The following is a 27082-nucleotide window of genomic DNA, read 5'->3' as shown; positions in this document are numbered from 1 at the left end:
GAAACCTCACTTGATCCGGCATGCATTTGATATAAGGCGGGATTTTTCGTATTTGTTCCTTCAAAGCAGGAGTGATAGAACGCGGGAAACATGCGGTTTTGTTGGTTTGCGCATGCGGGGGCTTTTTCTATTTGTATGTGGTCTATTAACAATAAACTTCCAGTCATGAGTCCGCTCTAGTAAATATACAATTGTACGAACTCGCCAAACTACACCTATACGGTTCCTCAATTCATTACTGTCTTCGGACGTTTCCTTCGCAATTGTGCGTGTGTGTGCTTCCGTGAGCGTGCGTGCGTGCATGTGTGCGTGCAGTCTGCAGAAATTGTCCTAAGAAGCCTGTGGATTTTATGGCCGTATGCGCACATTTTCTCCACTAATGTCTATATGAACTTTTAATAAGCGACCCACTCGGAAACCCACGCACCACTTCTGTCTACATCGAGTACCTACATCGCCATAAAGGCATTACGTAGGCATTACCAACTAAAATATTTATAATGCAAAGCAGTCCACAAGAAGTCGATCCAGAATCGCTAGTCTGTGAAAATTCATTTTACGAGTATACTGTGGCTCAAATCGTTCACACAAGTGAGATACACTGGTGTCACATCGAAAGAGCTAGGCGCGCCGTTTCAGCGCTTTTTAGATTAACACAGCCGATTCTTTCCGTAAGATGCAGGAAACGCTGTACTGTACTGCAAGACAACTCGACAGTGAACTAGGTATCGATCGTTGGGGGATATATTTGCCGTAGGGATACGTTTCTTTTCCCCGGGAACTGTGACGTCAGGCAGCAGATTTGTCCCCTGCAGTGTGGCCATATGGTTCGCAAACATACGGGGCCAAATACATAAAACCACGGCGTTTCCCCCCTACCACGTTAATTAGGCCATAATACCCGAAATCTCGCGCAACGGCTCAACATAAAAGGACGCGGCACTACGAAGCAGACTGCGCGCGCGTGGGGGAGGTGCATTTATTGACGCGATTCCGCGAGATGTTGGCAAGAACAGGAGAACGGCACCCTGCAGGCACTCTTCGCGTTAGTACAATGGAAATATGCCCCAATATGTTCACTGACAATAATGATTAACAAAGCAGATAGACAAAAAGTTATAAACACAAAATACAGTTCAGAATACGTACAGGGTACAGGTGCAAACACCTGAAAGTATGTAAAACGTTACAAAGACACAAGAATGCATACTAGATTATGATTTAGACCGGACATCAGCATAATGTCATAAAACCCGCAATGACAACACAAGGCGCAGAACTTCACAAGAGACAGAAGGAACGGAGGGGCGATCCTGCTTTCTCGATAAGCAGATGATAAACCGATAACCATATACGAGGTTCACCGCGAATTTAATCTGCACTCATATAACTGATCTTAGATTTCAAGAAGTTCACATCCGCTATATGTTTTCCCCGGCTTTATTGTTTGTTGACTTCGTATCGCAAGAATGAAAGAGAGAGAGAATAGAAATAATAAAGGTCGACGGATCGGGAGCAGCGGGGCTGTCGGCGTCCCTCGGCGGGGACACGGGCGAGCACCAAGGCCGCGGCCATCTGGATCCACTGCCATGGTAACCATGCGCTCGCTACGGAGACTAATCTGGACGAAAGCCTCCCTCCTCGTAATGCCAGCGTCCCTTGGGGTAGCGCGCGCGCACACACACGCACGCACGCATATACGACGAAGACCTCGGGCGCCGTAGCGACGCCGGCGGGTCTTGCGCCACGCGCACGCGGCCGTTCGAGCTCGCGCGCGCTATTTACGGCACCCCAAACGCTGACAGTCTTGAACGACTTCTAGACGTCTAAACAGGCGATTTGTACCGAAGTTGATTCCAGCGGTAGTCGTCGCATTCGGACTTAAGGTATTTTGATTTGTTCGCCACAGTACTCATCAGTCGTCGAGTTGTGTCTCAGGCGGGAGCAAACCTTAATTTCGACCCGGTAACCGCGCGATTTAGAGTTTACGCGCACCGCATACGGCTCATTGCCAATGTGGACAGTGTGAGACGGCTCTTACAGGCGACTTGTTTGCTTATACTAAGTTCGCTTTCAGCGGAACGGACTGACGTACTAGCTGATATCCAGTTATCTACATTGCAGAGCTACAGGAACACACAAAAAGAAAACGGGGCATTGCGCGAGCTGCTTGTCAGTCTCGTGGTAAAAAAAAGAAACGTTTTTTTTCTCAATATAGCGAGCTCTGGCAGATTATTTTTTTAATGTTTTGTACTGTTTATAATGTAATTCCCTTTTTTCATCTATCCCTGTCTCCATAATATATCATATCATAAGAAGCCAACAATGACACCAAGGACAACATAGGTGGAATTACTTGTACTTACTAATTGAATTAAAGAAATTATAAATTAATGGAAACGAAAATGAATGAAAAAAATGGATGTTCCACACCCGCCACCTAGGTTTGTGAGTGGTGGCGCTGGCTAACACTCCCAGGGTTAGTTCTAGTTGTAAAACATAAATACCCGGAAAGTGGATGGGAAAACGGCGCCGCGGTAACTCAACAGTAAGAGCATCGCACGCGTAATGCGAAGACGTGGGATCGTACCCCACCTGTTGTTTTTTCATCCACTCTCATTTACATTAATTTATCATTTCTGTAATTGAATTATGAAGTACAAGTAATTTCCCCTGTGTTGTCCTTGGTGTCATCGTTTGTTGGCGTCTTATGATTAATAAAAATCGGGTCCTTCGGTTCCCTTTCTTCTCGTTCATATACATATATAAAACGAAAAGATAACTTGTCGCCGGTGGGAACTTGATTTCAATTTGAAACACAGCCCTATGCATTTCTTGGCTTTATATGGTTCCTTGGTTTATACAGTGCAACTGACTATGCATGGTCTGCTCCAGACCACCGTCAGTTGTGCGTCGCTCCTCGAAGAGGCAGGACGTGTGTCGAGTGAGCTCCTGAACAACGCTGCGGAATGTGGGGAACGCGGTTTAAATCGTGGAGGATGTGCAATCTCAGGATGAAGATTTCTTCGAGCTTCTTTTTTTTGTAATTCTAAATAGTTCTCGCGAAACATACGCTAATAGGCTTAAGCCTCCACCATAAACGATAAAACGCAAGAGCGAATACTTGTGTCGTGCTGGTAGTCTCCGGAAAGTGCTCAATGACCGACATGCCCTCGCTTTCCTTATCTGCGAGAGCGCAACGCCTTTGAAAGCGAAATACTTTCTTTTAACTTTAGTCTTCCCACATTGCGGTTTGCATATTTCTGGCAATTCACTTACGAAAAGCATCGCCTAGGTGGCGACGAATAGTTACGGGACGCGTTCGTCTCGGAAATTCACTGTGCGTCTGCCATCGTGCTGTGGTGCTTTTCTACAAGGTCAAGCACGTCGTGTCTTGGTATTCAACACGTCTTAATGCTGAATAAAAACTTCGGTCTCTCTGCAAGGTCTACCGCGGTTGCCGAGGGACGTGTTCGTCAGTGAAGTCTGCAGCGCGTCTCTTGTCGCTTACAAAGATATCAACACAAGGTTGGTTCGGCCGGGATTTTTTTTTTCTTTTTTGTTCTCGTGCGTTATGATACTCGAGGGCCTTCGCCCGATCCTGGATAAACACGCCAGGCTGGCGCGGTGCTACGAGGCATGGACGACACCCCCGAACCCGATGCGCGCCAAGGAAACGATGATTCTCCCCGCGGGAGTTTGCTTGCGAATCCGGCGTGATAAAAAGTAGCTGAAAGGGGCCCTGATACTACGCCTCTCCCCCCCCCCCCCCCCCCCCCCCCAAATAACCCTGCTCCTCACTTAGGTCACAGGCCGGTCCTTTCTGAAAACAAATAAACAAACTATCATTCATTCATTCATTCATTCATTCATTCATACGTTGTGCTGAGCCGTGGAATGCATATGCAACGGGGGAGGAGAGAAAGAAAATGCAGGGATGTTAACGGCATTTACAACAAACATTAAGACCTGTATGGACGTACGCAGATGCAACTGCGTACGTTTCCTGTATCACATGGAAAGAGGAGCTACGGAAATGGGTTCTCAAAACTTTATTTGGTCCTTTTATGGACGGCTTATATACGTCTTTCTCAACGCACATGTAGTCTGCCTAAGGACCCTGTGGACAGCGTTACTGTTTTGCTACGAATGCCCAAGGCTCTACAAACAACCTGTTCCAAATTAATGAAAGTCTATGCAGGCCACAAATATACTGAAATATGCAAATTTCCCAACATCAGAAAACCCCAATAAAGAAGGTAGTTGCACCTTCGTTATCCTCCTAAGACCCCTGGTACGATACATTGCGGATTGCCCTCAACGTTTTTTTTTTATTTTTTCGAAATTCACTCGGAAGTGATTACGCAAAATATTTATTATGGATGTGAAGTACGGTGCATGTGTAATTGTAAAGAAGTGTATTACTCATATTCTTGTCGTCCGCTTTCGATAAATTTGACAATAAATTGATCTAGACCTCTGTGCCGTCCTAGACGGCCGAAAGCAACCTTGAGGCGTGTTTCGAAATCACCGAGATTGCGTGATAATACCGGACGCGGCAGCCACATGGCGCTGTACTACACGTACTATAGTGCGATCTTCATCTGCGTTTAAGCAATGAAATTAAGTTTTTACAATAGCGAAGATGAGGAGATGATGGAGATACTAGTGCTTTTTTTCACTTACATGAAGACGCAATGGGGTTAAATGTTTTAGACAATTTATAGACACAGTATAAAGACGGACGCATATACAGGAGCGTAGCGCCGATTTTAAGTTTATGCAGAGTCTACGAGGCGTATCAATCCATTTGTATACGTTCTGCTTCTGAGAACGAGGTCGAAGGTTCGATTTCCAGCCCGCGGCGGCCGCATTGCGATGGTGGGCGGAGTTTGAGAAAGCTAGTGTCCCCAGATGCTAGTGTCAAGCTGGTGTCACACACACATGCACACACACACACAGGTGGCCAAATTAATCAGATGCTTACCTCTGTCTAATCACCTTCGCCCGAAGCAATGGAACGATATTTTCAAAAGTCAGCTAGTCATACTCCACGCACGACATCATCTTTTTCCCGGCATCTGGTATACTTCAGTATATGTATAGAAGAGGGAAGCATGACGTGCACTGATTGTTCAGAGAGCGCACGGCGTTGACAGTTCTAACATCAACGGAGCCGTCACCTTTAGCATCTCGTCGACGTAGGTCATCAATGTGACATTTCGAATTCAGAGTCAACATAAACACTACTTCCAATATTTGACCGATCGGCTCGCCAGATTCGCAAACACTGTCGATCTGCGCACGCAGTCTTTATCTTTATTAAGGAACTGCGAAAAGGTTCCACGTTGAGCTATAGTTGGTTTCTCTCAGAAGGCGATTCACCTTAGAACGATGCCGGAGACGAGAAAGGAAAGGAGACCGCACGAGGCGCTGCTCTTTATGCTCAAGGCAAAAAATACGAGCTCGCCAAGTTACCGAGACAAGAAGGCCGCCTCGTTAAATAGGCACAGCGGTTGCCGAGCTTACTTGAGATTGTGCCAGATTTGCCACTAAGAGCGTACTTTCACGTTTCTTATCGTGACAAAGTATAACGCCGACGACGAGATAAGGTGCATCTCTTCATTGTGAACCAACTGTTCATAATGAACTGAACAAAAGCAAAATGCACGAAGCGACCTAGTGAACAGGCGAGAAGGGAACGATCGCGAGCGAAAAAAAAAAAAAAATCTGCGCGTTTATTCGCGCAGCGGGAGTGGCACATTATTATCATGCCATTCTCGAAATTTGCGCGATCACTCTTCGCACGCAGTTTCATTGTATGTAGCGCTGAAAGGCACTGCGGGAAGGCCGGTAGGCGCCAGCTGAGCTCTTCCTATGAGGCACGGCACAGCTGGGTGGCTAGAGCAGACCGCCGTGCGATAAATCGCCCGGCCGCGTGACACGCTGTTAATAATGCCGTGCGCACTGGCTTGCCGCAAGCCGGTGATTTAACTGCGTTTCGTGCATACAGCGCGAGTGGCTGCTGTCTCAGGTATACTTCGATTGACGACCTTATAGCTACTGCTTCGTTGAAGACTGAACGGGGCTATAACGCGTCTAAATGAAACAACGGGAGTTTCGCGAGGTGTCAACTCCAGTCGCATGCACCTGATGTGCAGGCATCCAAACTTCCCCCAGTAGTGAAGTTTCCCCAGTAGCGCACTCCCAAGCTTCACTTCAGGGACCGAATTCATGAAGCTTTTCGTTCGTGCACGTGCTGCTTGCCATTGGACGGGTCCTGTTCTTGTGTACTCTTCTTGCGTTCTTTTTACAACAGGCCGGCAGCGTCCCCTAACATTGGGACATCAACTTGTAAAGCTCCCTAATTAGCGCATGAAGGTTGCGCTGAGAAGAATAAAAACAGTTTCTTCCATCCTTCCTTTCGTTTCTTTTTCTGCTCTCGGTTTGAATAAATTAAAATTGTGTCGTTAACGTCCCGAGACTGCACAGTGCATGGGTAATGATGGATGCCGTAGTGGGTAGATTAATTACAACCCCTTCGGTGCTCTTTAAGGGACAGTCGCGAGCAAAAGCTTGTATAGGTGACGGGGTCAGCCAAAAAAAAAAAAAAGGAAAAAAAAAAAAACTTCTAGCGCTGCTATGCAACGTGTAATTTACATTGGATTGGTCAAACACGCGCTCGTAAAATATTCTACTTCATTTCATCCGCGGCATACCCAGGCTGCGACGAAACAAAATAAAAACAAAAATCTTTTTTTTTTCGCGGCATTTTTGGTCTCCAAACATTTGCTCTAAAGCGCCCACCTAAATACGCGAGTGTTTTCGCATTCCGCCCCCATCCGCATGCTGCGATTCGAACGCGCGACCTTCTGGTCAGCAGCAGAACGACACAGCAACTGAGAAACCTCGGCGGGTTTGCTCGGTTTGAGTGACATTTGCAAGCAGCAACGGTCCCGCGGATACCACCCGGCCTCGGCATACCTTAAGCTTCGCAGCTGCTGTAGTGGTATTATAAATCTTCGCATTCAATGCAGCGCATCACTCGAGCGCTCTATGCAGATGTTCAATAATAAAGCGGGTCAACCTGCAACAAGTGGAGAGGAACGGGTTTTCAGCCATCCCGCAAATGACAGCTCCTCTCTTGACGTCAGAGGATAAGAGGTGAGAAGACGAGGCTGCCGGTAAGCACCGTTTCTCAGTCAAAATAAAAATCGGCAAGGAGCTCTCGCGGACGTTTTGACATTTTGTACGCGCGGAGAGTACTTGGCTGCATGGCCTTTGAGCCCGTAATGACACTTGAGCTGCGCATACGCGCTTCGTGGGTTAGACACCGAGTCGACTTTCTCCGCGCCAGAGAATGCCTCGCAGTATGAGCCGCTTGAGTTGATCAAGTTCATAATCTGTCTCATTACGACATGGCAGCTACGGGCGTAACTTTACGAACGACAGATAGTTGGCGAAAAAGTTACGAAGATGGTATCGTCGTTTTTGATTTGACCATCGCCTGAGTAGCTTTCAACGATGTTGCGGTTCTACGAACCCCGGCAAAGTTAAAAAATCGATGCGTAGGCCTGAACTATAACACTACCACGCAATAGTAGCTAAAATATAAAATATCTACAACCATTCCGGTTATTTGCTATATGAGGAAAAAAAAAAAAAAAGAAACGTAGCTCACCGTTGAGGCAGGAGAAGTTTCTCAGAAAGGCCGCGCGGAACATCTTGAGGTGCCGCCTCAGTTCCTGCTCTCCCGGTCCTTCAAAGCTGCAGAACATGAACGCGCCGAAGCACAAGTAGCTCATTTGCATCAGCACGAGCAGCACGAGAAGGAAGTTGCTCCGCCGCATCCCCATCAGGCGCTTGTAGTGCGCCGACTTGCCGTTGCCGCCGCCGCCGGCGTAACCCATAGGTTTCACCAGGCTTTCCGTGCTCTGGGGAAGGACGAGCTTCTGCGTGTCCGTGACCATCATCATCTCGCCGCCTCCGATCTCGAGGTTACGGTCCATCATAGACGGTGTCTCCGTCTTCGATAGCGAAGCAACGACAACACCCACTCGCACAGGCGGTCGTCGAATCGTCGGCAAGGCTACCGCTCAACCTGTTGCACACAGCTGTCGTCTGCAGCGAGAGGCTGGCGAGTCGTCGGTCAACGCAGGCAGACAACGCCGGAGCGTGCGGTAATGCGGGAGCAGATGGGACGAAGCGAAACGCGAGAGAAGCACCGGGAACTGAGCGCGGCGGACCGAACGGTCAAGAGATGCGGTGAAAGATCAACCTAAGTAACAGTTTCTGAAAGTGAAAGGCCATAATAGCTCGTCGCACAGGGGTGCACCAGATGTGTACTGTCTCTCTCGTTGGCTGCGGAAAAGCGGTTGTCGTCTGCTACAGTCGATGCAGAAGAACGAACGCGGTACGAACGAAACGCGAAAGCAGACGTGGCCGAGCCGCTGTCGCAGCCTTTTCAGAGAAAGCCGAGCAGACGACCGCCGCCGGCCGCCCGTCGTCTGCTTTCTAGAGCGGCGCGGAAGTGGCGCCCTCACCCCGGCAGGGTACTCTCGGAAGCAGCGAGCGCAAAGCAACGTCACTTCCTCCGTCCGATTACAGCAGCCGCCAGCTTGCGCCAGCTCTCTCTTCTCCTCACCGCGTTTCCCTTTCGCAAACAGGCGCCGTTTTTCCCGCACGCCTAGCCAGCGCCAATCAGGCACAAAAAGAAAGAAGGAAAGACAATATTGAGAGAGAGTGGGAAAGAGAAGTGGAGGGAAGAGGATGACGACGGCGGTTTCAGGAATATCTCTGGAAAGAAGGATGGGGGAGAAGGTCCTCACGCCTCCGGCATTTGCGCATGCACTGATAACACGTCGCAGCCGAACCTATCGTACAACCACGGGTACGTTTTCCTTCTCTTTTTGGCCTTCATATACGCCTCGCTTTGATATAGCCAAACGCAATCTCAGATTGATTCCCGCAATTGTGACGCCAGCGGGAACCTGCACACATTCCGAACTATGTGAAACCCCAATGCTAAGAACAAATCGAATAAACATGATGGTCGGTCGGTGTCGGTCGCTTTAGAAGCGAGATGATAACGCTACCATGATAACGACACCTCTAAACCCTGCCCCTCCTGCCTCAACACCTCAACTGCATCATCCTGTGTAGAGAAGCGAAAGGATAGAGTGAATTGCATATCCTTGAACGCCCCTCTCTCGTTCTCCCCTCACACACACACGTACGCACGCACGCACGCTTTTATTTTTCAGAAGCTAGACTCCTCTGGTGTCCCGTCTTCAGGGAGGAGAAAAAAAAAAAAAAAAAGAAGGAATAGATAAACAAACCCGGCCACTTATGAGAACGTGTAACTGGAGCGGAGCGTACAGCTAGTGCGAGCCAATAAAAAAGCGAAATCGTGGGAACGCCTGTGCCCTCAAGACACGTGTCCCTCCCAGCCATAATGTCGCTTGTAATGACGACTAAGTTGTGTTCCATATCGTACGGAATGGCAACCTAAACCAAACAGTATGTGGCATAATAATAGTCTAGCTTTCAATAAGCATCAAACGATTCACATGATCCAGGAAATACGAAACCGACCTGAATGAATGAAGCACGCGCCAAAAGGCACCGCACTGAACCGCCACATGACTTCGCTCTAAGAAAAGTTATGCAGATCCAACGCGCATGTTCAAACCTACGTGAAACGAAGCTTTCGTGCAACGGTAATTTAGTTGATTTACAACTAACGGCGATGCGTAGCATTTTTTTTTTTACTTTCATCCTACGCAACGTGTAATCTCACCAATGTTCATCAACCACATAATTCACAACTTTATTCTCATGCATTTTTTATGTTTATGCACTACACCACTCACAACCTATGCCTCGAAATCTGCAGTATGCATTGTTCACGTGACGAGGACGAAGGCGCTATACAATGCTTCTCGAGGGAAGAATGATACTGACTAGAGACCGGACGTTTAGGCACTAAGAAATTGCTGTTTTAGGCTGCTCATCATCATCATCATAATTATCATCATCATCATCACCAGCCTATATCTTATGTCCACTGCAGGACGAAGGCCTCTCCCTGCGATCTCCAATTACCCCTGTCTTGCGCTAGCGTATTCCAACTTGCGCCTGCAAATTTCCTAACTTCATCATCCCATCTGGTTTTCTGCCGACCTCGACTGCGCTTCTCTTCTCTTGGTATCCATTCTGTAATCCTAATGGTCCACCGGTTATCCATCCTACGCATTACATGGCCTGCCCAGCTCCATTTTTTCCGTTTAATGTCAACTAGAATATCGGCGATTCCCGTTTGTTCTCTGATACACACCGCTCTCTTCCTGTCTCTTAACGTTAGTCCTAAGATTTTTCGATCCATCGCTCTTTGTGCGGTCCTTAACTTGTTCTCGAGCTTATTTGTTAACCTCCAAGTTTCTGCCCCATATGTTAGCACCGGTAGAATGCAATGATTGCACACTTTTCTTTTCAACAACAGTGGTAAGCTCCCAGTCAGGATTTGGCAATGCCTGCCATATGCACTCCAACCCAATTTTATTCTTCTGTAATTTTCTTTCTCGTGATCAGGGTCCCCTGTGAGTAACTGACCTAGATAAACGTACTCCTTTACAGACTCTAGAGGCTGACTGGCGATCCTGAATTCTTGTTCCCTTGCCAGGCTATTGAACATTATCTTTGTCTTCTGCATATTCATCTTCAGCCCAATTCTTACACTTTCTCGAGTAAGGTCCTCAATAATTTGCTGTAATTCGTCTCCACTTTTGCTGAGTAGGACAATGTCATCTGCAAACCGAAGGTTGCTGAGATATTCGCCGTTGATCCTCACTCCTAAGCCTTCCCAGTCTAAGAGCTTGAATACTTCTAAGCATGCAGTGAATAGCATTGGAGAGATTGTGTCTGCTTGCCTGACCCATTTCTTGATAGGTAACTTTCTACTTTTCTTGTGGAGAACCAAGGTAGCTGTGGAATCCTTGTAGATGTTTGCTAAGATATGCACGTATGCCTCCTGTACCCCTTGATTACGCAATGCCTCTATGACTGCTGGTATCCCTACTGAATCAAATGCCTTTTCATAATCTATGAAAGCCATATAGAGAGGTTCATTGTACTCCGCATATTTCTCTATTATCTGATTGATGACATGGATATGATCCATCGTAGAACATCCCTTCCTGAAGCCAGCCTGTTCTCTTGGTTGGCTGAAATCAAGTGTTGCCCTGATTCTATTGGAAATTATTTTGGCTGAATATTTTATACGATACTGAAAGCAAGCTAATGGGTCTATAATTCTTCAATTCTTTAACGTCTCCTTTCTTTCTGCTGCCCAGTATGTGCTACATAAAAGTGTTTTTCCGAGCATGAAAGACGCCCGCGAATACACGCGAAAGTGCCTCGAGCGGCCAGTTGTGCGGCAATTCTGTGTGTATTCGCGGGCTTCTTTCAAACTCGGAAAAACACATTTATGTAGCACGTATTGAGCAACAGAAAGCTGTATCGGGAGTTTTTCATGCTGCTGTACGACTTTCTCATTGACACTTTGATAATTACGACAGCACTTCTCGAGTTAGATAATTACAATTAATTAATTAAATCTCAGTAACGAAAAAATTACTGGCGGCTACTCCACTGTACTGGAAACAATACGCACTAGGTTTCCTTCGCGTAACGCCATTCCTCTTCTTTTTAAATCGTGCTGCGTGATAGCTGGGACACCCTGTATAAGCCCGTTAGCTGTGGTACTTGCCTTCGGCGCACATACAACTTTCGCATTTATCAGATCCACGAATCTATCCGCTGCGATATACCGACCGACCCAGCAGCAATAACAGCCACGACAAATCCGGGAGGATAGGCAAAGGAAACTGCGGTTTATTATTTATCGGAATTCGTCTAGAGCTGTAACAGGTAAGTTTGTTAAAACCACATGCTCATTTCAATATTCCAGGCGCGCCTGACGGCAGCAGTAGCATCAACGACGATGACGGCGACAAGAGCAGGTTAAAAATAACAAGAAGCTCCGCCCCTATTGGTGCTTGTCTTACTTTTTATTTTCACCTTTATTGCATCTCTTCTATTAAAATATGAAGTGAAGAAGAAGTAGCCGTCAACATTATGGTACCAAGCCTGTTTTGTTTTCCTTTCAACTTACCTAATAAAGACAAACAAATTTAACGCTGCAGCACCAGTATGGTATGATAAAACTTTATTAAGATCCTTCGGAACGGGCGTCAGCTTCAGAAATGAAAATATTTTAGACAGGTTGAGGTAACTTTGCCAGACACAACAGCAGGACAATGACCGAGGAACAAAAATTACTCAAGAACGGGAGCTGCGAGTTAAACATGGCGGCTCTGCCAGCGTGGCGGGAACAGTGGTGGCCGGTGTACTACGTCGTAACAGCAGTACGTGTTTCTGCCTTAGCTTCGTCTTTGTGACTTCGTAAGCTGACAAGTTTCAAGAAAATATTGCCTTATAACTGCAGCAAATCGCAACGATTACGCATGGATGCAGACACTTATTTCCTTAAGTGTTCAAAGAGATTTCTTGAAATTAAAGAAAAAATAACACTAGATGGAGTGCAATGTTAACTAATGGAGCGTTTTGTTGCGTATGAACGATATTGCAAAAGGTGTTCGCTATGCGAGACTGTTTGCTGATGATTTATTTTCTCGCGTGAAAAGTGTCACTGACCAGGTTTTGCTCAATGATTCTTTGAGAGCGGTTGAACAGTGGTGTGAAAAATGGAACGTGAGAATTCATCTCGACAAAACTGACTGTGTACAAATAAGAATTGAATTGAATTCTGGGGTTTCACGTGCAAAAACCACGATTTGATTATGAGGCACGCCGTGGTGGGGGACTCCGGATTAATTTTGACCACCAAGGGATCTTTAACGTGCCCCCAATGTACGGGACACGGGCGTTTTTGCATTTCGCCCCTATCGTATAAAATAATAAATAGCCACTGGTGTCTGCGTATAAAATCAACAATAAAGCAGTTAGGTGATCCACTCAGTTAAATTGAATCGGCGTTACAATGACTTCAAGTTTAAACTGGAACAAACACATTGAAAATATCGGTGGTGCGTCTGAACGCAAGCTGGGTGTTCTAACACGAAAATTAAGGCATGTCATGCCTGAAACAAAGCTAGTGTGACCAACCTTAGAGTAGGCTAGCATAATTTGGGATCCCCACAGTCAAAAACTAGTTAATGAGCTGGAACGGATCCAACGATTAACAGCCAGGTTCATTTATTCATGGTTTCAGAGAATGCAGTCGGTCGCTGCTTTCCTTCACTGGGCTAACATTCAAAAACTGTCTGTGCATAGACAGATTGCAGGCCCGGAATTTCTGTATCAGCTGGATAATAAAACGCTAAACTTAGGGCCTAGTTTATATTTGCACCCTCCAGGAAGACTGTCCCCGCAGTATTAATCGTCGTTGTGCCATCTTACCCTATACTACAAGAGTTAATGGATACAAAGTTTCTTTTTTGGCACGTACAATTTCCGAACGGTGTACGCTCGATTCTGATGTGTTTGTGGAATGTCATCAGTTGAAACTTTTCAGCAACGTTTGAAACCGCTTTGTACATAGTATTGCATATTATTTCCCCACCCCTGTGACAGCTAGCAAGGACTTATTGATTGTAATTAATTAATCGCCACACGAACAACTGGACAAATTCACGTACTGTCCTCCTTGGTATACTATAGATCCGTCTGACGAACAAACGCAAGGCCAGAGTTCTCACTAGCAATTCTTGTAGGAAATTAAGACAACAACAATAGCCGGCTATAACGTAGCCCAGCTTTTTACGTTTCCACATAAAAAAAAAGAATCTCCCGTAAAGGCGGATGTACACATCGCCCAAATCAGGTCGGAGCAGACGTTGTAGAAATAAACAAGCACGACACGCTCCCCGCTGAACCGCCAGCGCTAGAAGTGAGACGTAAATCAAGTTACACTTGGTAAGCGTGCCCGGTCGTTCACAACGCTGCAGGATGCGCTGGAAACGCGTTAAATGTGAGCTCCGAGCCTTAATCGGATAACGTTTGATTGGATGACAGCGTCTTATTTCCTCAGCCCACGGCGCTATTACTTTAGAGTCGCGAAACGAATATCGATCCCTGGCAAACAGAAAATCGGACAAGTTTAGTTGGTTTGCGTAAACGAAAATTTGAGCCTTTATTTGACTACCCCATCCTTACTGCCTCCCACATCCCGCACCCCACAAGAAAGAAAGAAAGAAAGAAAGAAAGAAAGAAAGAAAGAAAGAAAGAAGGAAAGAAAAAGTTAAATTCAAGGTGGTTCAACATCCCAATTGAAACACATATGCTACGAGAAACGCCGTAGCGGGGGGCCCCGGATTAACTTTGACCACGTTGCGTACATGCACCTAAATATAAGTACACGAGCGCTTTTGCATTTCGCCCCGTCAGAATACGGTCGCCGCTTTCGGGGAATCGAACCCGTGACCTCGTACTCAGCAGAAGAACGCCCTATAGCCACTGAGACACCGCGGCAGTTAAAATGTGGCTGGCTTGGTTTCAACGGGGTTGGGTAAAACGAGCGAAAACCTTTCTTTTGCATGTTGCTCTGAGGCATAGATAAACAAAAGCGAGGAAGCCTTCCACATGAGTGACAACGATTACACCTATAGATAACAAATTTGCACAGTAAACGCCTCCTGAACACGGTCGACACGCATACTACCTTTAATGATATGCTCGAGATGCTAGCCTGGCTGATCGCCTGACGTGGTACTCAAGGTGCACTAATTGTCAACTTGTCATTTCTAGAAGTATGTAATGTGACGACAGAGCACACCGTTCAAGACTAGCCTTCAACTAATTCGCAAGTGCGCTTCTCCGCAACGCACAACTGTGTCCAACTACTGGCGGCACCAATGGTCGTTCAAATCAAGGCGAATCAACGCGCGTGGTTTTATCACCAGAGAAGAGTCTTCGTTGCCCATCTTATTAAGGCGTACTACATCACGAGCTGTCTGTTAAGCCGACTGCGCCGAAATTAAATTGGGAGACTTCCTTGCGGGTAAGCTAGTTTTATGACGAGGAATAAAGCCACGTTGTTATTACGAGAACAAAGTGCGCTAAAAACTAAAAGGCAGAAATTTGAAACATGAAAACTAAACAATAAGAAATTGACTAATTTGCGAATCTGCTTGGAAGTTCGAGCACGTGCGCGCGTGAATAATCAATGAACTCGCGCCAGACCCCGTGACGGTCGCATACACAGGGCGCGTTAGGAGGCGAAGCCAGCACTTAAATCTCCCCAGCCACGTCAGAAACAGCTGTGCAGGCCAGCCAGTACACTTTTCAGACGCCTCAGTCCTCGTACTGTGACCCGAGGTGACGCGTGCATAATTAAGGAACTCGTACTAGGCCCCGTCCTATACGGGACAGCGGTTTGGCCTTTCCACTATTAGTATGCTTCACTGCGCGGCCGCTAGTTTTATTCCGCTATCAGTATGCTTCACCGCAATGCAATGTGCATAATGCACCGCGTTGCATAGCTGCAATGCAGTGAAGGCAGTATTTCAGCGCTTAGTAAGGACGAGGACAAAGAAGGAGTCTGCTCCTTCTTTGTCCTCGTCCTTACTAAGCGCTGAAATACTGCCTTCATGATGAACCAACAAGCCCATCTTGCCACTCTGGTCGAATGCATTGCAGTGAAGCTTACTAAAGCACATCCGTCATTGCGGATACAAGACCGTTGCCCTACGTTTTGATTCTAGGAAAAATACTCACGGGAAGTCATCGAAGCCTGCCACGTTAAAAAAAAAAGGGGGGGGGGGAGGGGGGAGGGGTGTTTACCGGCACGACTGATATTTCAATATCACTGTATAGCGCGGCGTTATCGAACCTGGATTTCTGGTTGCGATTTACGTATGTTTTTGTGACTACATGTCTCGATCACCTACTGTATGTGCAAAGACGCTACAAGGTACGGTACGGTCCACTCCTAGAGGGAACACGCGAGCGTGTGGCCGGCGGTTCGCGGAGCGCTAACTCCTGGCGAGATTTGGAAACGCGGAGCATGCGCATAGATTCATAATGGCGGCGCGTGTCCCGCGTCGTCTGCTCTTTCTCCGCCTCGGCGCTCGGCGCGCGCTAGCGAGCGCTGGTAATGCCCCTGGCAAAAAACTTTAAGCGCTGGCCCTTCCGACTTCTTTTTTCACCGTGTGAAACAACTGACAACAGCCCTGCCTCCGGCTTGTTGAATAGGCGGACATTTTATGGTTGGCAGGGCAAGCTTGGTATGCTCGCTGCCTTTGGCCTTGTCTGTTATGAAAAGTGGCTATTTGATGCGAGCAGTATGTGAGAAACATGTGACTAGCTTATCGGTGAGCATTGGAACAAGGTTGCGGAAGTGACAGGCTTCCTTATTACTTTTGCAGAATAACCACATTTAGGGGTAGCTCCAGAACCATTATTCGTGTAAATTTCCTCAGCTGAGAGCAGCGCTTGGTCCCATTTTCCTTGCACAGGATTGCTTTTTCTTTTTTTTCTTTTTTGAGTTTTACAGAGCATGGAAATGTGCCACCACACTAGCATTGCATCCTAAAGTCCTGCGGGTATAGTTCTGGGCCCATATACCCTCTGTTCCAAAAATAAAATGAATAAATTTTCGCTTTCATGTTTACTTTCATTTGTCGTTCTATACACGCCCTATTTCATTGGGTGCCCATGTGTTGGTGTAACAGAATAATATTCATAAAACTGCATGTCCAATTGATATCGCAAATATCCGAACTATGGAGCTTCTGCGGACGTTGCTTCAACAAGAAAGGACCGAGTCGATTTAAAACCGGCGAGAGACTGAAGCAACAAATAAACAAAAACTTGTGTCTGCTTGCTGATTACCTGACATGCAACAAGAGTGGTGGCTGATAAATCGCACCGTGGAAAAACAGATGCGCTCTCCAGCGCTTGCCGAGCACAGGGGCGGAGAAGTAGCCGACGAAGCGGGGCACGCGCCACCCTCACGACCCTATGCGCATGTGCCGCGCGTGCAAATCTCACCGCCAGTTAGCGCCACGCGGGCCGCCGGCCACACGCTCGCGTGTTCCCTCCAAGAGTGGACCGTACTGTGCACCGTACAACGTATTCTAGTGCGAAACGGCTTTCATTAGACTCAGGTGGTAATCTGCGTTCATCCAGTCCATGCCCACTCGTGTGGTGATCGTATACGTATAAGCGCGTAAGCCCTTAATTTGCTACCCTCCGCGCGTTTTGCCGATGTCCCTATGTAACACGCGTTTTGCTTACCATCTGCTATACACACGGCGGCGCCGCACTTCCTGGCATTGTAGCAACACTTGTGGTGTTGAGTCGACAGCTGTCTTTAGCTCTTTTGCAGAATTTGTTCGTTTTTCTTTCGCCTTGTAACCGCAGGAGCGCACATATATAATAAATCGACTCTGTTCTCTAAGAAATTACTCGATGAAACAACAAATACTAGTACACCTCAATATTCTCACTGCAACACCTTCGAACTCATAACTATTTTATTAAAGCAAGGCTTTCTTTGCTTCCCTTCTTGGAGTTTGGCGCGTCTGCTCGGTCGATTTCGTGCCAAGTGGGCCGATCCCCGAGTCAGTGTAATAGTAATAAGGGCCGATCCCGGAGCTAGCGTGATCCGCGGTCGCATGGTTGTGTACTCCGCATCTTGCCGGGCAGGCACGCTACGCTGCAAAACGCGCTGCAGAACACGGACAGTTATGTGCGCCTTACCGCGAGACAAATGACACAAAACTTGTGCGATACAAGGACAAGAACGTCAACAGTTCGTTCCACATATACGTGAACATAAAATTAAATTGGACGCATCATGTTCCTCTTCGAAATGAAGTGAATGGACTGAGGAGATCTCGTACGGAAATCGAAATGGATGGATGTAAAACTTTAATGAACGTCCTGAGGTACGCGACTCAGCGCGCAGCGGGCCGCTCCCACGTTGGGACAGTTAGGCCATGCCCGACCGCCGCATCGTGGGCCCTCTGGACAGCCCATAGTTGCGCCCCGGCATCGGGGCTCCTGATAGCGGAGAGCCACTTGTCCTCATTTATTTGTTCCGTGCCTCGTAACGAGGGGCAACGCCAGAGCATATGGTCTAAGCTAGCGAAGTCATTGCAGTGCCTGCAAAAACTACTGAAATCAAAATGTAATATTTATTAACGACATTTTTTTTGACGGTGTCCTTCTCTTTCTTTTGACATACTGTGTCTCTCTGCGTAGTGTTTAACCGAAGCATTTCACCAAAGCGTCGTTTAATTTTTATTCCATCTTAGTGCGTTGAAAACTGCGACGCACTGGCGCAGATGAAAGAACGCCGATTAGCCAAGGCTAGATGCCCTGCACGTGCGCGACACTCTGCACAAGAAGGCACAAGTCATTCCAGCAACATCCGCTACGATTAACTGGGTCAATAGCGCACCGCTCGTACGTTCGCGTCGGATGATAAGTACGCCCAAAAACACTCGTTTAATAATGACTGTTTGCAGTGTATGTGACCGCCTTCGGTTCTAGTCAAATGTCACATTTTTCTTGCAGGTCGTTTACTAGGGTACGTGCCGCCACCATGCTTACGCGCTTTTACTCGTCATTCGCAGCGAAGCTAGCATATACGCGGTATTTTTTACTACTACGAAGCTGTTGGCCACTCGTTGGTCGGCATTTTTCGTGTCCTGTCCGTGAACAAAAATTATCCTCATCAGCAATGGCTCATATCCCCGTAAGCAAGCAACAATGCAATGGCTCATCCCCCTCGTAATGATGCAGAGACTACAAGCCTTCAGCAAAATGAAGCGAATGGTGCATACATTCATTGAAATCACCCGTACAACCCAGAACAGCATACGTTACAATAAAGAACAAGCTCAAAACAAGCATCCGCAATAAAGCATTGCATACGCAGCAGCTGTAGTGGCGGATTGACAACAGCTTCGCTGGACGCGGGGCCGGGATGGCGAGTATTTTTTTCCCCTTTTCACTGTCATTCCTGACAATTCAAAACACTGCAACTATCCTCTCAAGATGTCGTAAAGAATAAATTTCTGTGAGCCTTCCGCCGTGTCGTATATGCACACTACACGTTTGTGATTCCTGAGCGCAACACGGATGCTGTCAATAGTTATTCAAGTCACGAGAATGCACGAGTACGCGTTTTCGCAGTTGCAAACGAAAGATGCCCCGCAAAAACTCAAGAATATAGCGCTGCTGTTGGTATCTGTTATAGACTATTTGTGCGCGCCTTTTTAGGGGCTGCACGTAAAACAAGTATGGCATATCATGCGCCAGTGGGAAGCAAGGACAAACTGACAGAAGATATGGGACGCTTTCCCACCTCATCAACACGCCATAAACGACAGATACAACAAACCACTTCGTTGTACCGAAGCTGCTGCCTGGAAGAGTGTATTCCCAGCAGAAACTCCGAACGGGTTCGTTGGCATTAGGACACACAACAGTGTGACAATAAGAACTGTATATAGCAACAAAATCGTGATTACCAAAATCGTTGACTGCTGGGCCAGCTGGTATGTCATGTTGCGTCGTTCAGCGGTATAAGGAGGGAAGGAAACGATGTGGACAGGACACACGCTCACTTACAACTGAAGTTTAATGAATAGCTTCAAGGAAGGGGGCGCGCATGCGCAATCAAAAAGTAGATACAAGGCTCATACAGATTCGCATGCGAAAGTTCCAAAAAAGCCTAGCGCCTACTAAGACGACTTATCTTTTTCTCCGTTATAGCATCCGACGGAACACTAACGCACGTGGCTGACTGTGCACTTATATGGGCAGCCTCATATGATTTCCCTCACGCGTCCGTCATTAGACTTGCTCACAATCGTTGCATTGTCAAAGAGCGGGGTGCACTCGCAATTTGTAACGTGAGCAGGTAGGCGCATATAGGCACCGTGCATTGCAGTTTGCGCGCGATCTATGCGCCATCTACAAGTGAAGCTTGGGGACGGATAGCGTAAAACCAGCAAAATTGGAGAGACGCTCCGTACATTCGCCGTGACACTTTCGATCGCTTATCGCCAGAGAAGGCTGTTCGACTTGTGAAGATATCAAAGTGCGCATGCTCTGCATATGAATTCACACGTTCGAGATCGATATCAGAAGCGCGAACAATTGTGAGCTTGATATCGTCAAACCTCAGTGCATACCTCTCAGACGAGCGACGATAAGGGAGCCGCTGTCGTTCGGAATGGTGTATAATTTTCATCGCCTCTCTAATGACCGGTGTCAGCAATATTGGGATGAAACATGAAATGCCGTAGCGCCATCTGAACAGTGAACGGTGCCCATACTACCGGCTACAGCCTTCAAAGACGATGAATGCTCCCTGAGTGCGTCGTTTACACATCGACTCGTTCGGCCAATGCAACCTTTATCGCAGCTTAGCGGAACCTTGTACATGACTTGAGTGGCGCAAGTCACAAAGGGCGTTGCATGTCCGAGTCTTCCCACATGCATGTCTTTCGCTTTTGCCTTTTGCTCTGCTCACGTGCTAGGGAGCACAACCTACGGAGTTTACAAGGGGCCGTGAAAACAACGTCCACTCACGTCCGATTTTCTGCAGGCTGTGCGAAACTACTGTGTATGGCATCACCACAACCTTTTTTTCAGTTTCAGCTTTCCCTGTGTGGTTCCGGCGGGTGCCATTTTTCTTTCTTTCTTTCTTTTTTCTCTCTCTCTCTTTTCTTGCTCCTATTTCTCCGATAGGTTTTTCTGTGAACGGTACCGTGAGGAGCAACGCTCGCACACACCCACTCCTCTCTAGAAGCAATACAGCAACAAATAAAAAAGGAACACGTCGAGTAATACAACAACGACAACAAACACAACACCGGATTTGTTGTACCTGTTTCTTTGCCTATATCTGTCCCGTTTGTAACACGCTTTATGCAAGTTTGCTATGAAGTGCCGACTCGCCCAAGTTCGCACCTCATTAAACACACTATAGGTGGCACGGGAGACCGCACTTCGTTCAACAAGGCTGTCACCATCATTCACCCGACACGGAAACGCGCTCAGACCTAAATGCGGGAATATATTCCAAGCACAGAATGCGAAATCAATCAACTCTACAGCTTCAAAGAGGTATATGCGAAAAATTCATAAAAGCGAAGCCGTTATATAGAACGCCGAAAGTGGGGCCCTTTTAAGATTACATAAACGAGGGAAGAAGGGAAACTGAGGGGCTCGACTTTTCTTACTCACGGCCAGATAAAGGCAATAGACAATGAAGCCAAGAAAGACATCGGCTAAATTAGTTGTGGTTGAAATTGTACAAAAAAAAAAAAACAAAAGTGGACGAGAAGATAACGTGTCGCCGGTGCGAGTCGGACCCAAACATCCGCTTTACACATGCGTTGCACTACCAATTGTGCTATATATATATATATATATATATATATATATATATATATATATATATAAACTTGCTTATGGACTTTTAATTCATTATTGACGTACAGAGTGAGCCCGTAGCAAGGCGGTAAATTTCGAAAGCGGGAAGCGTGTAGCGGGGAGGACAATGATGTGTGCGAATGGCACAAGCGAACGCCGCAACGACGTTTGAAAGAGGACGAGGAAGGGCTCCCTTCAAAAGCCCTCTCCTTCACCGGCGGGTGAAAAGCAAAGACCAACACAGCAAGTAATTAATTACGTTACACTTTAATGTGACCAGTTCAAAACGCGTGCCAAGTGCAGCGCGGCTTTGGACGTGAAAAAGCAGAATATTCACGTCCCCGAAACCCGACGTGGCGGTCTCACGGTACTATATATAGATAGCACTGACGCATGCACACACGCACCATGACCGTGCTGAGTCCACCAGCACTCGACCAAACAAAAGGGGAAAGAGAGTTAAGCCAACACCAGCTTTCTCCATCCGATCCCTTAGGTTCATATACTACTACTACTACTACTACTACTACTACTACTACTATTCGCTGTGTTCTCGAGCCATTAAGGCTATTTGTCAGCACGCGACTTTGCTGTCAGCACTTATTTAAAAAACCACGCATTCTGTTTTACCGACCTAGACGTCCGTGAAAGACTAGGCATGGCATCTGAGTAGCTTTCAAACCAATTCTTTCTGGATAATTGAAAATCCGCGCCTTAATAGGACTGCACACCTCACTGCCGCTTTTTTGCCGTCAAAGGTCGGATTCTATGTTCTGCAATAAGTGACACATATTGGTTGCCTCCATAAGCAAAAAGCGATAGAAATTCTGCACATCAGCACCATTAAAAATGTTACACAAGCTAGATGAAATACTATGTGTCGCCTGCAGGTTTATACTCACAAAGTGACACTAATCTAACGTTTGCACAATTTAAATCAATGTAATCAATTTCATTGCGCAGATTTGGGCCCTATGATTTTTTTTCTGCTTTGTACGCCTTGGGAAAAAAAAAAACGAGAAAAAATGTTCTTCCCTCAAAATTCCGTTTCTATTTCCGAGCCCTGGCATCTCTCGGTAGCCAGCGAGTGTGCATTGTACTAGAGCGAAGGCGCCGCCGTTGCATGGTGCCCTCAATTCTTTCACTCGCGCAATACGAAGAGCACAAATCATGGACGCCAGCAGAAACTGTCTGCGGCTGACGCGCATGCGGAGACGGAACGAGGCATATACCGCCGAGACGAGCACGCAGAACGCACTTCATTTCGGCACCCGTCAGTCTTGACAGACTGCTGCACACCGTTCAACTGCGATGTGAATATTTTCAAATACAAATTTTCTACAGCACAGAACGCGCTCAAATTTTGCCACCTTGCTGTGGGACGCATATGGTTTAACGTGCAATGCATAAATCAAGGTTTGGTGTCATGACCCCTTTAATGATGTCGAGTCTTATGTTGTGCGTGGGTGCGTGATGTACGGTAATAGCAGAGTGTACTAGATTCTTGTACACTTTAGTAATAGTGAGCACACCAAAGGCGCACACTTCGAGTCAGCTCTTGCAGGCACTGAATCTCCGTTTCGTAGCTGGATTCAGCAATAACAACGGTTTTCTTTGTATATACAAAATATATAGAGATATTTTCATATTTTCCCACGCACTGGTACCTGTTGCTTCTCTCAGCAAAGAACAAACATGTACGTATAAATTGCTAGCACAACAGGGCCAAGAGGACAGCACCATCCGCTCAGACAGCGGCGCCATCAGCGTTCCCGCGCAGTGCATGCATCCCCGCCATGGTGTCGTATACACACGGCCCTGAACGGAACAGATAGTAAGCGTCCAGATAAAACTGTCTAGTCCCTTAACTGCGCGCCGACAGACGCCGACTGTTTTTCGTCGGTGTCTCCTCGTCAGACTCGTACGCAAATTAAATACTCTACTCGATTTAATCTATCTTAAACACTTTTCAAGGTATTTCGGCACGTTGGAAATACTTTGAGAGAGGAGTATTTTTGCTGTAAGTTAAATGCATTTCACAGTATATCGTACTCATCCTTTCAAATATTTCGAAGAAAATTCCGATCCCTTCAGTAAGGGGGCACAAGACAAACCCACCTGGCTGCTACAGGCACAATTCTTTTGTTAAACACAATCAGGCTGTGAATGCACAGACTTGAGGGGCCAGGAACCCCGCAGCGAGTACCCGCGCGGATTTGTCCCCCATCTCCCAACTTCTGCCGAGTTTTTCTTTCCCCGTTGTCCCCTCCCCGCACATCTATGGAGATGCAGGCATAAAATATGCCGCTACGCTAGCTGCCTCGTGGTGGCCATGAGATCTTGTACCCGAGCACGGTTGCCACGCAGCTTTCAGCAACAATGTTCGGTTGTTCCCTCGAGGGGAGCAGATCATGGGTGACATTTCGCTGACAGAGCTAAGTGGCGATGTGGCAGCGTTAGTCTAGCATAGAGATCACCGGCATTCCTGAGAAGATTGCTGCAATTTGGTGGCCGAAGCTGGAATGCGCGGTGGGAACGTCCACCGACTGTGTGTAGCACAGACATGCCCGCTTCTAAAAGAAACATTCCCCCTCTCACGTCGGAACGGAGGCAGTAATATGCATGGCTTCAGAACGGCGCAACAAGGAAGACGAAAAGACGAAAGATCACACGAACACAAGCGCCGACTCACAACTAAAGTTTATTCCATATCACAGAGCATATCACGTTTGTATATAAATCTGCTCTGTGATATGGAATAAACTTTAGTTGGTGAGTCGTCGCTTGTGTTCGTGTGATCTTTCGTCTTTTCGTCTTCCTTGTTGCGCCGTTCTGAAGCCATGCATCTCTACCAACTCGCCCAATTGTCAGTGCTACTCAGTAATGTGCAGTGTCTGCATGCGGCAGCGGAATGTTGGAAACCGAGAGAGTGTCACAGTAAGGAGGGGAGAGAACAGTGAGACGTATTTTGAATGCGTGCGAAGACAGTGGTGAGTGTATAGCCACAACTCGATGAATCGTGGCCTAGTGATGGTGAAGCTAGCGCAAGACAGGCGTAATTGGAGATCACGGGGAGAGGCCTTCGTCCTGCAGTGGACATAAATATAGGCTGATGATGATGGTGAAGCTGGCTAAAAGTATTGAGGGCTGGTCATTAAGCTTTCACCGCCATAATTTCATCGTACAACTGCCCTTTTCGATCGCCAAACCTGGCTATAGGGCTGCAATCGTCTTAGATGGTAGGCTGCATACCTTGCAGTAGTCTGGATGTCACCAACAGTTACAGGCGTCGTCGAAATATGCGTCTCTCAAATGCCAAGTGACTAGGGCTCGAACCATTGACTAATAGCTTTTACGGGTTGCATTGCAAAGAATGAGACAGCTAATCAACAAGCTTTAATACAAGGCACGCGGCACCTGTAGGAGACAATATAGTTTCTGCTGCTCATGTGTTGCATGCGTACCTGCGCGAAAATGAGTCGAAGGCAGTCACAATTGCATTGGAGTACCCAGCGCTTCATGAACTCCTCCTACTACGCAATGACGCCGACCCGTCGAGCGCATCTGCGGAGCCTCCTTTTCAGCAGAGAGAGTCATGTTCTTAAGAACTGAAGCAAGCTCTCCGCCGAAAACTTGGAAAAGCCACTCATCTTGCACGCAAATAAAGATTTTTAGCAATGCACCTTTTTGTTGTACTTCCTATCGAGCTTCACAAGAACATGCATCACGAAAGTATTTTAAAGGTAACGAAATACCTTACTTGTGAGTACTCCACTCAAATACATTTTCGCGCAATACTCCTTAACTTATCTTGCAAATACATATTTGAACAAGTTTGCTTCTCGTCCACCACGGAGGTGCGACGCCAGCAGCGCCGCTGGCAGCGCTGCTCATCACAGCTTCGTAGGGAGCCTACATGCAACGCCGTTTTAGGGTGGTGACAACACCAACATTTTGACCGCTATTTACCGCCAAATTTGGTGGGTAGCCATTTCGGTCCCCGGTCTTTCTGCCTTTTTTGTCACGCTCTGGCGTACTCATGTTGGCACGCGATCTATTAAATTTCTTTAATTTAGTTTTGCGCCAATGCGCACGAGAAACCAGCATACATACATCTTTAATACACTAGTTGCCATTTCCTTTTTTTTTAACACATCAAACTTACTTTCCTATTGCACGTCGTGCGACACATATAAAGCAACAAGTTATAAGGCACGATGGCGTGCTCGTGGTAGGATTATCTCACGCCAAAAATGTGAACTGCACTAAAGGAAAGCTGAAGAGGTTTTAGAATTTGAAGATTTGCGGGCGTTTGGAAGGCTGACACAGTGTAATTCAACTCCTGCAGTTCTCGATTATGCGTGTAGCAGCGCCGCAATCGCGGTTTAAACTTTCGTTGAAGCTCCGCCCCCTTCGCGCGCCGAGCGTAGCGGCGAAAGACCGGGCACGAGGATGGCGTCAATACAGGGTTCACGTGAGCGCTCTATTCGAATCACGCTCCTCACCGATACCCAAGATGACGTCACGATCGTCTTTGCCATCAGAGCCCGTTAAGCGACCCGCGGCGTCTCCCGCAGACGCTATAGCTTGTTTTTGCTAAATTAAAGCAACTAGTGGTGACTTCTGGCCTGCTAAACTATGATTTTCGTATTCAGGGGGTGAAAAACTATAATAATTCGTTGAAAGCTCACTTTTCCTGAAAAGTGATTCAGCTGTCCTTTAAGCATTGTCGTTGCCTTCCAGTTGTACATAATATATAAAGGGTGCTTTTCGAAGTGTGCTGTAATAAAGAATGTCCTTACTAGCCTGTTTAACTAAAACGTAGACGTGCCGTGTACGGCGCTCAGACGCGCCATTTGTCTCTGGCTGCTGAGGCCAAAGCTTATTAAAAGAAGTTAATTTCACGTCACCAAGGGTTGCGGGAAATGTGGTCTGTCGGCTGGTCTTTCGCCATTTTGTGCCCCAGATTTTAACCTGCCAATTTAGCTGGCGGCGGCAAGTACCCTTACAGAGGCTGTCACCCCCCTAAAACGGCATTGCATGTAGGCTCCCTACAGCTTCGCGAGATGCCGGGCACCGTATCTGCTGCGCAGCACCTGTCACATTTAAATGCTTCGACAAAACCGTGCTTGAGCTTTACCGCGCAAAACAAATAAACAGAACAATCAAAAATAAAATTTTTCAAAAAATCAAAAAGACGAGCCTGCCAGGATTCGAACCTGGAATCTTCTGATCCGTAGTCAGACGCGTTATCCGTTGCGCCACAGGCCCGGCGCCGGCCTGGCACCTCGCCAGCCATCCTTGAATCCAGCGCGTCCTCACAGCAGTGCATGTCGGAGGTTGCTTTTACTAGAGCGATAGCTCTACTATCATAGGCACAAATCCAGAAAACTCCTGGTTCCCTAAATCTGCCCTTCAAGCTCAGCCAAGGTCAAAGCCTAACACTACCGGCGGCTGCTGCGTACGCCGCGTGAGCGCCCATATCTTGAAAGCGATCTGCGACGTGTACAAAGTGCATCGCGAGTGCTGGTAGCTTCGTATGCGCTGTGCTTTCGACGCTTAGTTCGCGTTGAAGCGAGACGCAGCATGAAGGTCAATTTGCTCGCTGCTG

General features: G+C 47.1%; 1 protein-coding gene and 1 non-coding gene across 4 annotated transcripts in view; both read right to left on the bottom strand.

Annotated features, from left to right (window-relative positions):
• Window positions 1-27082, bottom strand: part of LOC119457477 (potassium channel subfamily K member 1-like) — a 221147-nt gene that overhangs the window by 78316 nt on the left and 115749 nt on the right. Inside the window, exon 1 of one of the 3 annotated variants that reach the window (XM_037719056.2) lies at window positions 7682-8522. The exons of 1 other annotated variant lie outside the window; for it this stretch is intronic. In XM_037719056.2, the coding sequence (XP_037574984.1) occupies window positions 7682-8012 (331 nt within the window). In that variant the 5' untranslated portion in view covers window positions 8013-8522. Of the gene's footprint in view, window positions 1-7681; window positions 8523-27082 lie in introns of those variants that run through there. One more of the 3 variants, XM_037719057.2, reaches the window with a different exon arrangement.
• Trnar-acg (transfer RNA arginine (anticodon ACG)) lies at window positions 26670-26742 on the bottom strand. The gene has a single exon. It is a non-coding gene; the product is annotated as a tRNA-Arg (tRNA).

The sequence above is a fragment of the Dermacentor silvarum genome, chromosome 7, assembly GCF_013339745.2.
Source record: "Dermacentor silvarum isolate Dsil-2018 chromosome 7, BIME_Dsil_1.4, whole genome shotgun sequence".
Lineage (NCBI taxonomy): Eukaryota > Metazoa > Arthropoda > Arachnida > Ixodida > Ixodidae > Dermacentor > Dermacentor silvarum.
Note: the sequence above shows the minus strand (reverse complement) of the source record. Positions and strands in the feature narration are given on the sequence as shown.